The 12,339-nt window shown below is 43.0% G+C and overlaps 1 protein-coding gene across 1 annotated transcript in view; it reads right to left on the bottom strand.

Moving 5' to 3' along the window:
* The window catches only part of mtdha (metadherin a), a 78,368-nt gene that overhangs the window by 53,485 nt on the left and 12,544 nt on the right, over positions 1-12,339 (bottom strand). Inside the window, exons 2-3 of the mRNA XM_078398031.1 lie at positions 8,772-8,882; positions 2,906-2,996 (exon numbers count right to left, since the gene is read on the bottom strand). Coding sequence (XP_078254157.1) covers positions 2,906-2,996; positions 8,772-8,882 — 202 coding nt within the window. The remainder of the gene's footprint in view (positions 1-2,905; positions 2,997-8,771; positions 8,883-12,339) is intronic.

Raw genomic sequence — 12,339 nt, 5'->3', positions numbered from 1 at the left:
CCTGGTTCAGGACTCCTCCAACATTGGGAACATGTTTTCTGCCTCTAAAGTGTCCAACACCTTAATAATCTTATATGTTTCGATAAGATCCCCTCTCATCCTTCTGAATTCCAGTGTATACAAGCCTAGCCGCTCCAGTCTTTCAACACATGACAGTCCCGCCATTCCGGGAATTAACCTAGTAAAACTACACTACACGCCCTCAATAGCAAGAATATGCTTCCTCAAATTTGGAGACCAAAACTGCACACAGTACTCCAGGTGCGGACTCACTAGGGCCCTGTACAACTGCAGAAGGACCGCTTTGCTCCTATACTCAACTCCTCTTGTTATGAAGGCCAACATTCCATTGGCTTTCTTCACTGCCTGCTGTACCTGCATGCTTCCTTTCAGTGACTGATGCACTAGGACATCCAGATCTCGTTGTACGTCCCCTTCTACCCAATTGAAGTCTCGGACGATCTTTCATTAGACTTTACTAGAATTTATCTTGCACTAAATTTTATTCCTGTACTGTGCACGGCTTGATTGTAATCCTGTATGGTCTTTTTTACTGACAGCATGCAACAAATAAATACTTTTCAATCTACCTCAATACATGCGACAATAAACTAAACAATCAAACTATCCCTTGTTGGGTCATCACAAAGCCAGTTGTGGTACTGTAATTATTAACTAGGTATAGGTTCACAGGCCTGGTCTGCTCATCATTTGGTGATCTCCATCAGGATGACGTTCACCTCTTACTCAACTTGGACATAACAGCTCCAGGTATTGCAATGGTCTTGTTGATTTAAGCATCGAGTGACAGACTGTCTGTAGAGCCTACCTACACAAAGCACCCAACAAGCTCCCGTAATATATCATCAGCACTGATTGATGGCATTATGGCAGCATCCTGGGTCATGATATTTGCCCAGCAACGTCTATTAGATGCTGCAGGTGTTCCGCAGTTTAGGAAAGCAAGTCCATGATGAGGAGCAGGCGCAATTTCAAGCCGTGCAATTCATGCAAGATATATCACTTTGCCAACTCCCTTTTCCTCGCAAATCTAAGCAGCAGTCAACAGGATCTTATTCAACAAGTCATCATCCTTGGGAGACCAACGGGCGTGGACCTGGATCTATTTAATTTTGGGAATCGGATAACTTTCTTTAACTACCACTTCACCAGGTTTTCAACAGGGAAAAAACAAGAACTGTGGCAATCTCGTACTTGAGAATAAGATTATGATTGAATACGCTCTCTGTGTCTCTCATAATTTTATACCCTTCTATAGAGAAAACAATCCACGTCTTTCTAGCCTCTCCTTACAGCTCCTCCCCTCTATTCCCAGCAGCATTTTAGTAAACCTCTTCTGCACCCTCTCCGAGCCTCCACGTTCTTCTCGTTATGGGACAACCAAAATGGGCATAATATGTGTAGCTTAAATATTGGTCAATTTCTACTCGGAATAAATCCAAACTCAGGTCAGGCAGCACCTCTGGAGAATGTGGATAGGTGACGTTTCACCTATCTACCCACTGAGTTACTCTAGCACTTCGTCTTTTTTTGTAAGCCAGCATCTGCAGTTCCTTGTATCCCCAGATACTATACATGAATAGAATCAAGTCAACACAAGTACAAAAAGTGAGAGCAAAGAGAATGATACCAGATACCACAGTGTAGTTTCCCAGCATTGTAGCACAATGGCTCTGGAGAAAATTAGGGCGGCACAGTAGCTAGAGACCCACGTTCGATCCTGACCTCAGGTGTTCTCTGCGTAGAGTTGTTCCTGTGATTATGTGGGTTTCATCCGGGTGCTCATCCCCCCCCCCCCCCCCCCCCCACATCCCAAAGACGTGGGTTTGCAGATTAATTGCCCCTCTGTAAATTGTTTCAAGTGTGTTAGGAGTGGATGCAAAAGTGGGACAACATAGAACTCGTGTGAATAGTCAGTGTGGCCCATTTCTATACTGTGTCTTTTATCAAAAATAAAAGATCAGTCTGCAATGAGGTCGTTTGGAGAATCAGACGGTACCATAGCTTATGGAAGGACCAGGTTTGTTAACAATTTAACAATATTCATCACAACTTGAGAACGAACATTTGCCAATTTCACCAGTTTTGATTTTAAAAAGAGATTCATTCATTGGCTATTGGTGTTGTTGCCAAAGCCAGCACCCACTTAGCGTACTAATTTAGCCATCCTAAATTGCCCCTTAACTAAGACGGCAGCTCACATTATCAATGTTAGTGGGTTAGCAGTCACAATGGACACACTGAATAAGATTACGACTGAACGAACGACAATGGTCACCAATTTGAGTTTTTAAGACAATCTGTACTGTCATTACTGACAATATGATTAGGGAAGGTTTAGAGGGATATGGGTCAAACACCCATCTTGGTTGGCAGGGGCAAGTTGGGCCAAAGGACCCGTCTCCTGGCTGTATGACTCAATGTATACGAATCTATATCTTAACTTTAATTTCCCTAGTTGCCATGCCGAGATATCACCAGGTTTAAGAAACATTTGGACGGGTACATGGATAGGAAAGATTTGGAGGGATATGGGCCAAACGCAGGCAGGTGGGACTAGTTGGTCTGCGTGGGCAAGTTGGGCCTGTGTCCATACTGTATGATTTATAAGAACGTATAACATTGGCACAATGGTATATCAACATACTCACCAAGCACCGTTCAGCAAAACCAACTTTCCGCAGCACATTTGCCATTTCCACAGTTCATTTCAAACTGCAGAACAATTTAGGTTTTTTAATTGGCTGGTTTAACTTGGCATCATGTTTGGCACGGACATTGTGGGCTGAAGGGCCTGTTCTTGTGCTGTACTGTTCTACGGGGAAAATATGCCTTGCGATTTTGGTCTTTGAACCAACAATGGCACCAAGTTAGCAGAACCCACCTTCATCAGTTTCTCTACCGTCTGCCCGATTCTGGAGCACATCCTGCAGAAACTTCATCTCTGGCTTTGGTTTCTTCTTGTTTTTCTTTGTCTATTTAACAAAACAAATTAGTCGGCTTAGCACAGACTGCTGAACATGGAAAGCATTATTCCACAAAGCACACAAGTTCCACATGAATTTGTCAACAACGGCTTATCAAGGTCATCACAGCATACTAGTTGGTAAAAGAACAGTCATGTTTACAAAGGATTTACAAAGCAGAAGCAGGCCGTCTCAGCCAAAGGTGTCCATGCCAGAGCTTCTGCTCCACTTGAGAGCAGGCAGCACAGCTGGTAGAACTGCTGTCTCATAGCGCCAGAAACCCATGTTCGATTCCGACCTTGGGTGCTGTTTGTGTGGAGTTCGCATGTTCTCCTATAACCGTGGGGGTTTCTTCCAGGTGCCCCGGTTTCCTCCCACATCCCAAAGACGCACGGGTTTGTAGGTTAATTATCTTCTTTAAAATTGGCCCCAGGGTACAGGGAATGGATTGATGGTCAGTGTGGGCCTGTTGGACCAAAGGCCTGTTTCCATGCTGTGTCTAAGATATATCTGATAGCGGTTTACAAAAGAAAAAGAGGCAAAAAAGGGTAGACAGTCAGAATCTTTTTGCCAGGGTGGAAATGTCAAAGACCAGAGGGCATTGCTTTCAGAGAGAGGGGCAAACTTTAAAGGAGATGTGCGAAGCAAGGTTTTTTTTTTAACACAGAGTGGCAAGTGTCTGGGACGTGTTGGCAGAGGTGGTGGTGGAGGCAGATACGATAGTGGCATGTAAGATGCTTTAGGATAGCCACATGGATATGCAGGGAATAGAGGGATATGGATCAAGTGCAGGCAGAGGAGATTAGTTTAACTTGGTATCATGTTCGGTACAGTGTGAGTCAAAGGGCCTGTTCCTGTGCTGATGTTCTTTGATCTGGAGCATCGGAGACAGTCACAGATAATGTTTTATTATTCAAGTAAAACTTGACTATAAAAGCAGACCATTGCCTTTGTGGAATAGTTGTGTTTAAGAGACTTTTGGATAGGCACATGGATATGCAGGGATAGGAGGGCGATGAATTATGTATAGGCAGATAAGAGTTGCTCTTGACATCATATTCGGATCAGACATTGTAGGCTGAAGGGATGGTTCCTGTGCTGTACTGCTCTATGTTCTCAGTCATTTTCCCACACCCATGTTCCTCCTGAATTTACCATCATCAACACTTCCTTTCAATTGGTTCCATTTGCGTTACTAAATGTACTCGTAAAAGTTTAATTCCACAGGCTGACTTCAGGACCATTTTTCTTCCCCAATTTGCCATCTTCCCTATAACCGATGTCATAGCTAACTTCCTTTGCTCAACCTCTACCCTCAACTTCCCAAGTTAGACATAAACTCTGCAAACTGCCCCTAGCATGCAGGGGGCGGAAGAGAAAATGGGGTTACATAACTAGCGTGAACAGGTGATCGATCCATTGTCGGCACGGACTTGGCGGGCCGGAGTTCCTTTTTCCATGTGGTATTTTTCAATCAATCAAAATTATTTTGTCCATCACCTCCATATCAGTTCTGCATAAAAGCAATCCAGCTTGAACCACTGTCCTGTCGCTTTCCATAATCTTCCAATCTTTTCCCTTCTGATACTTTTGAGTTTTGCCATCTCTGATGCTGCCCCAGGCAATACATTCCAGGCTGAGTGCTGTGCAAAGCTTATTTTCTTCTTGATAACATTGTGCAGTACAACACAGCAACAGGTCCTTCAGCCCACTATGTCCATGCCAAACATGATGCCAAGTTAAACTAATCTCATCTGCCCGCTCATGATCCATATTCATTCTCTGCATAAGATCATGAGACACAGGAGCAGAGTTGGGTATTCGGCCCATCGAGTCTGCTCCACCATTGGATCATGGGTGATCTATATTTCATTCTCAACCCCTTGCTCCTGCCTTCTCCCCGTAACCTTTGAATCCCTTACGAATCAAGAACCTATCAACCTTTACTTTAAAAATACCCAATGACTTGACCCCCACCGCCATCTGGGACAATGAATTCCATGGATTCACCACCCTCCGGCTAAAATAATTCTTCAACTTCATTCTAAAGGTACGTCTTTTTATTGAGGTTGTGCCCTCTGGTCATAGACTCTCCCACTACTGGAAACATCTTCTCCACATCCACTCTATCTAGACCTTTCATATTCAGTAGGTTTCAATGAGATCCTCCCCATGCTTCTAAACTCCAGTGAGTACAGGCCCAGAACCTTCAAACACATCCACGTGCCTATCCAAAAGCCTCCTAAACACCACTATTGCATCTTTGCCATATTTCTTGAAACTCTCTGCCAATGGGAACAATTTCACTCCATCTACTCCGTAAATAACTTTTTATGATTTTAAATACTTCTAAAATATTTCCTCAAATCTTGCTGCTTCTAGAGTTTGGCCATACAACTGAGTCCCTTATCCATGGGTCTATTTTGACAAATCTTCCCTGTACTCTCTCCAAAGTCTTTGCATTTTTCTTTTATGTGCATTGCCTGGAAATGAATAACAATAGTAAAACACAGTGCTGTGGTAATCAATGGGTCAGGCATCATCTGTGCAGGGAATGGACAGATGTTGCTTTGGGTCGGGACACTTCTTCAGACTATTGGAATTGTGCTGAGTGATAGGGAGCCTGTGCATTCAGAAGGGCTGGGATTGGAGTGGTCAAGGGGAACGGAGAAGTCAAGATAGTTATGTTGGAAATAGAGGGTAGAAGGCTACCAGAGGGAATCCATGAGGGGGAGGAACGTTGGAGACAGGAGAAGAAAAAAGGTTGTTGCTGGGAGGGGTCCCAACCTGAAACTTCACCTGTCCACGAATCTGAAGAAGGGTCCCGACCCAAATCGCCACCGATCCACATCTTCCAGAGAAGCTGCCTGACCTACTGAGTTATTCCAGCACTTTGAGTTTTACTCACGATTCTTGCATTTACAGTTCCCTGTCCCCAATAAACATTTTCAGCCAAACTAGCATTTTATGAAGGTTCAACATTATTTCCTTTGTCTTGTTCACCATTTCTCTATTTATAAAGCCCAAGACCCGATATATTGCATGAACACACTTACTCAAACGACCCTCCTGCTTTCAACATTATATCTACATCTAGCAACAGATCTCTCCACTTTACTTCGTACTTTTAAAAATTGTCTTTAAATTTATACTGCCTGGTCTCATTCTTCCCACCTAAATATATCATTCCACATTTTCTCAACATTAAATTTAATTTGCCCTTGGTGACATTTTCATACAAGCAGTGATATTATGAGATCTGCAATCAAATCCAACTTTCCTCTTTGGCTCCAATGCAATATTTACTCAATGAACTGGTTTGCAATCCATTCGAACAAGGAAGTTCTGTACATTTGAGTAAAACCTCCCCCAGCGAAATGTTTGATAGCAATTAGGTTGCAGGAAGCAAAAGAAGCTTGGCTGTCATTCAAATTATTTGTAGCTTCCTGCTTCTGGCTAAATTGAGGGGGTGGTGGATTTAACATTCCACCTGGGTCAAATGTTTGAGGATGATTTCAGAAGGGCGGCACAGTGGTGCAGCAGGTAGAACCGCTGCCTCACAGCGCTAGAGACTTGTGTTCAATAATGACTTTGAATGCTTTCTGTGTGGGGTTTGCACATTGTGACCATTTGCGTGCTCCGGTTTCCTCCCACATCCCAAACACGTGCGGGTATGTGAGCTAATCCACCTCTGTATATTGTCCCTTGTGTCTAGAGAGTGGTTGGAGAATTCAATCTTCGTACCACTGGGTTGCAAACTACCCGAGGAATATGAGGCACAGTTCCTCCAATTTGCATGTGGTCTCACTCTGACAATAGAGGAGTTGACTCAGAAAATAAATGTTGGTCCGTGAATGGGAGTTGCGATGGTTAGCAACCAGATTATGGGGAGAAGGCAGGAGAATGGGGTTGAGATGGAAAGATAGATCAGCCATGATTGAATGGCAGAGTACACTTAATGGGCCACATGGCCTAATTCTGCTCCTAGAACTTAAGAACTTATGAAGTTCTAGTAGCTCTTGGCAGACCGAGCCATAGTGTGAGATACATAAATAGGGTAGACAGTCAGAACCTTTCCCCCAGGGTAGATATGTTCAACACTAGAGGGTGAAGCTATAAGGTGAGAGGGGGAAAATTTAATGGAGATATTTGGGTCAAGTTTTTTTTTTCTCCACAGAGTGGTGGGTGCCTAGAATGCACTGCCAGTGGTGCTGGTGGAGACAGATATAATAGCAGATTCAAAAAGCTTTTACAGATTCAGAATAGCAAAACACAAAGCACTGGAGGAAGGGACAGAAGATGCTTTGGGTCGGTGAAAAAGGTAATAAGAAGGGTCTTAATCCAAAGTGCCATCTGTCCATTCCCTCCACAATGCTCTGGGAAGGAACTGCAGATGTTGGTTATCCTGAAAATAGACACAAAGTGCTCGAGTAACAGCGGGTCAGGCAGCATCTCTGGAGAAAAAGGATGAGCAGGTCTGAAGAGAGGTTCCAACCCGAAACGTCATCCATCCTACCTGACCCACTGAGTTACTCCAGCATTTTGTGTCTACCCTCTACAATGCTGCCTGACCCATAGAGTTCCTCTAGCACTTTATGTTTTGTTCATGCTTCCAACATCTGTAGTTTTTGTGTCTTCAAAAAAAGTTTTTCACTTTGGTAGCAGCTACACTAACTTCCTCCAATGCTTCCAAATACATACAAAATCTGGGGCCACTGTACCTTTGTACCTAACAAAAAGCTCTTGTATTACCATAACAACAAATCCATCACATTTGTAACTCTGGTTTTCTGAATCTCAACAAAATGTTAGCTCTTGTTACACCACAGCGAGAAATGATAGCTGTAGTATATGCTCTTAATGTTGCACCATCTCAAGCCTTCAGCAATGTTATACCAGTAGATTCTAATTGACAATTGAAGATATAGGATAAATATACATTTTAATAACTGACGCATGTTACTCAAGCACTTAAAATGCCTGACAAATAAAGAACAAAAGTCAGTAAGTAGCAATTATGGATTGTTTAATAAATATATCCTCTAGATGTGGGTGTCACTGCCAAGTCTAGTATGTGTTCCCAAGCCTTGTCTGTAGTTGACCAAAGATGGTGGCTGGTACCGAGACGGCACAGTGGTCGAGTGGCTGCCTTACTGTGCCAAAACCCATGTTCAATTTTAACTACGTGCCGTCTGTAATGAGTTTGTACATTTCCTCTGTGACCATATGAGTTTTCTCTGGGTGCTCCGGTTTCCTCCTACATTTTAAACATGTGTAGGTTTGTGGGTTAAGTGGCTTATAAATTGTCCCTAGTGTGTGGGATAGAACTCGTATGGGGTGATTGGTGGTCGGCGCAGACTCCGTGGGCTGAAGGGCCTGATTCTATGCAGCATCTCTAAACTAAACTGGTACCAGCATGAACCAATGAAATTTAGGGATTTTGTATTCTAATATAATGCCTTTCAAACTGTCAATTAATTTCAAATTATTGCCATAGTCAATCCACATGCCTGCAATTCAGGGTGCATTAGTTTGAACATCTTTGAAATGGTTCGGGACTATTTTGTTTTAAAAGGATATAAATGCAAATAGAAGATATGAATGCAAATAAAATGCAACTAGATATAAATGCAAATAGATATAAATGCAAATCGAAGATATAAATATACATTTAGTTATAAATGCAAATAAAAGATATTAGTAATTAATTCAGATGGCAGTCCAAGATATGGGATTACACAAAAATTACACAATACAATCAAGACACATCTGATGTTCACAAACCTTTTCAGTTTTCTTCTCATCATCCAGTTGTTTCACAATAATCTTCTCAAATGATTGATTGATTTCCTCTTCTAATGGTTCGGTTCCTGCTCGTCCATTCGGCTGAGATTTCTGCAAATAAAGAACCAACCATGAGCATTAGAGATTGTATAACAAAGAACAAGTATGATATTTGGACGTACAGCGACAGGGAAGGTTCAAAGGGATATGGGCTGAACGCAGGTAAATGGGACTGGCTTAGATGGGGCGTATGGGTCAGCATGGACAAGTTGGGCCAATGGGTCTGTTTCTGTGCTGCATGACGGAGTCCATATCAATCAATTTTGTTTTACAACCAAAACGTTTACTTGTCGGAAAACTAAAAGTGAGAGGGAAGGCACAAAATATTGATGCAACAAATTTAATGGACATCTGGTTAATAGCTCCTCGACTAATTTATTCTTCTTTCATACAAACATGACACGGGGAAGGACCTGTGGCACTGAGCTCACAACTCTAAAGATCGAGGAACACCCTGTCCACTTTGGCACCAATCACACTGGCAGACAATAAGCGCTACTCCCAGATGGCAGCAAGATCAACTTCACAACCACGACTAGAACTTTGAATGCTCCCTCACTAACCCCATTTCTCTTAATATCTCAATTATCAATCTTAATCTTGTGCGTACTCGGCAACTGGCCACCCGCCTGAAGAGCTTTACAAATCTCAACTCTGTCATAAACGAACAACCTCATATTTTGAGACGGTGACCCTCTAGTTTTAGACTGCCCTTCCGTGAGAACATCATCTTCACATTTACCCATCAAGCCCATAGAATTTGTTCCCATGAATCACTTGGAAATCACTCCTGAGTTTAGATGATTTTATAAATCTTCTGAAGTTGGGAGTGTATATCGGCCTATTCTCTCTCCTTATAACAAACCCACTTCCCACAAATCAATCTGGTGAACTTTTGCTACAATTTATTTCAAATGTACCCTTCCGTAGACCGTTAAAGTATTTCAGGTATGGTGTCACCGAGGCTCTATACAAGCCAAATATGACAGATATGTTCCTACTCTCGGCTGAATAAAGCTCAATTCACCCCCATACGTTACGTTAATTCCATGTGCTCTAATTTTATGAATATTGTACAGCACCTTATTGGCCATCCCAGGAGGGAAATCAAACCACTGATAATGGTTTCACTTCTTTTTACCAAAGTTGATTTGACCAACTTGTGGCGCAACGGGTAGAGCTGATGCCTCTTAGTGCCAGAGGCCCAAGTTCAATACCAACCTTAGGTGCTATCTGAGTGGAGTTTGCACATTCACCCTGTGAATGCGTGGGTTTCCTCCGGGTGCTTTGGTTTCCTCCACATCCCAAGGACGTGGGGGTTTGTAAGTTGATTGTCCATCTCTAAATTGCCCCAAGTGCTTAGGGAGTGGATGAGGAAATGGGATAACATAAAACTAGTGTGAACGGGTGATCGATGAACAGCGAGGACTCGGTGGGCTGAAGGGCCTGGTCCGTGCTGTATCTTCCAATCAATTCAAAAACCAAACTTGGGTTTTACTTCGCGCAAATGTAAAATGTAAAATACTTTGTGCAACTGTTGATTCTCAGTAAGCCGTTATCCTAAAAACGTGTCATAATCCGAAAGGCAGAGAGATCAGTCATGTTTCAGTTAACTTGCACGAAGAATACCCCACACCAATAGGCCAGTCTGCCCACAAAACCTGTAGTGATGCCTGCCCTGACAAGTTCCATCCTGTCCCACTCCCCCTTCCTCCAGCTATCTGGCCAAGATGGACCTGCACACAGTTTCCTCCTCAACTGTTAACCGTGGAATTTCACATTCCCACACATCTCCGATTCTATCCCAGCCTTTTAGAAGTTTCCATCCCATCCATGCTCAGAGTGGTGTCAAAATTCCAACAAAAACATTTCTCTTCTATATTTTCTGATTTTTTATTTTTTAATGCCAAGCATCAGGAGTGAAACTAGTGCCTCCATTTCCTTCCTATGGCATAGAGCCCAATATGCCACACACAGTTCTAACAGAGGCTACATCTAACTGGGGATAAGGACAAAGACCACTTTATTTTGTACGGCAGATTTTTTTTGCTTTTTTCAAATAAAATAACTGTATCAACCCAAGGTACAGCTTCTAACATCTGTTAAACTGTTTTAAACCTCAAAACATAGAAAAGTACATCTCCACAACAGGCCCTTCAGCCCACAATGTCTGTGCCTATCTTGAAGCCAAGATAAACTATTCTCTACTAACTGCACCTGTTACATATAGCTCCATTCCCTGCACATCCATGTGCCCAATTAAAAGCCTTTTGAATGCCGCTATTCTATCTGCCTCCACTGCCACCCCTGGCAAGACTTTCCTCTTAAGTCTTTGCTGAATAAGATGCCAAGTGCAACTCTTATCTGCCTGCTTCACTCCACATCACTCCATATCCAATAAGTGTCGGGAGGAACTGCAGATGCTGGTTTAAACCGAAGACAGACACAAAAGGCTGGAGTAATTCAGCAAGTCAGGCAGCATGTCTGGATAGAAGGAATTGGTGACGTTTCGGGTCGAAAAGAATGGTCTCACGCTGAAATGCCACCCATTCCTTCTATCCAGAGATGCTGCCTGTCCCGCTGAGTTACACCAACATTTTGCGTCTATCTTTGGTGTAAACTAGCATCTGCAATTCCTTCCTACATATTGTAGAGCACCAGTTCCACAGACAAAATCCAACATATACAATGGGGTAGAGAAGAATCGAACAGTATCCTAGCTTATCGAAAAACCGTTCGGAAGCCTGTTACAGAGAGGAAGAAGCTGATCCCGAGTCTTGTGGTGTGCCCTTTCAAGCTTATACGGGTACAGCAAGGAAGTTGGAAGTCAAATAGTATGATGGAAAACAAAACAGAAAAAGGAATGCTGGAGGAACGCAGCCAATCAGCCAGCATCCGCAGAAAGAGAAACCATTCCAAGTTTCGGGTCAACAATCCTGTTGTTGAAATGGTATGTTGATCTTTGTACAAATAAAGATAACTTGCTCTAATTGCAGAGCTGTGATGAGAACAGCTTTGGAATGTTGTGCACAGGTCTGTTAAATCTATCTAAGGGAATACATATTTGGTTAGAGGGAGCATGGCAACAGTTCCAAAGACTGATTCCCAAGATGAGCAGTATGAGGCATGAAAAGGTCTTGAGCAAACCAGGTTTTTTTCCATTCAACCACTTGCTCCACCCATCTGCCAAACAAACCACCCCTCCCTCATTTGCCCCATCCGTATCCATCAATCACTTGTCAGGCCTTGTCCCTCCACAAGGTCTATTTTCCAGCTCCACCCCCCCCCCCCCCATCAGTCTGAAGAAGGGTGCCGACCCAAAAGGTCATCTGTCCATTCCCTCCACAGATGCTGCCTGACCCATTGAATTCGTCCAGCACTGTGTTTTGGTCAAGATACCAACATCTGCAGTTCCTTGTTTCTCCAGACTTTCTTGTACTCTCCTGAGTCAGATTATGGTACGATCTTATGGAAACATGCAAAGTTCTTGTGGGGTTTAAGCTCTGGG

The sequence above is a fragment of the Rhinoraja longicauda genome, chromosome 4 (assembly GCF_053455715.1).
Source record: "Rhinoraja longicauda isolate Sanriku21f chromosome 4, sRhiLon1.1, whole genome shotgun sequence".
Classification (NCBI taxonomy): domain Eukaryota; kingdom Metazoa; phylum Chordata; class Chondrichthyes; order Rajiformes; family Arhynchobatidae; genus Rhinoraja; species Rhinoraja longicauda.
Note: the sequence above shows the minus strand (reverse complement) of the source record. Positions and strands in the feature narration are given on the sequence as shown.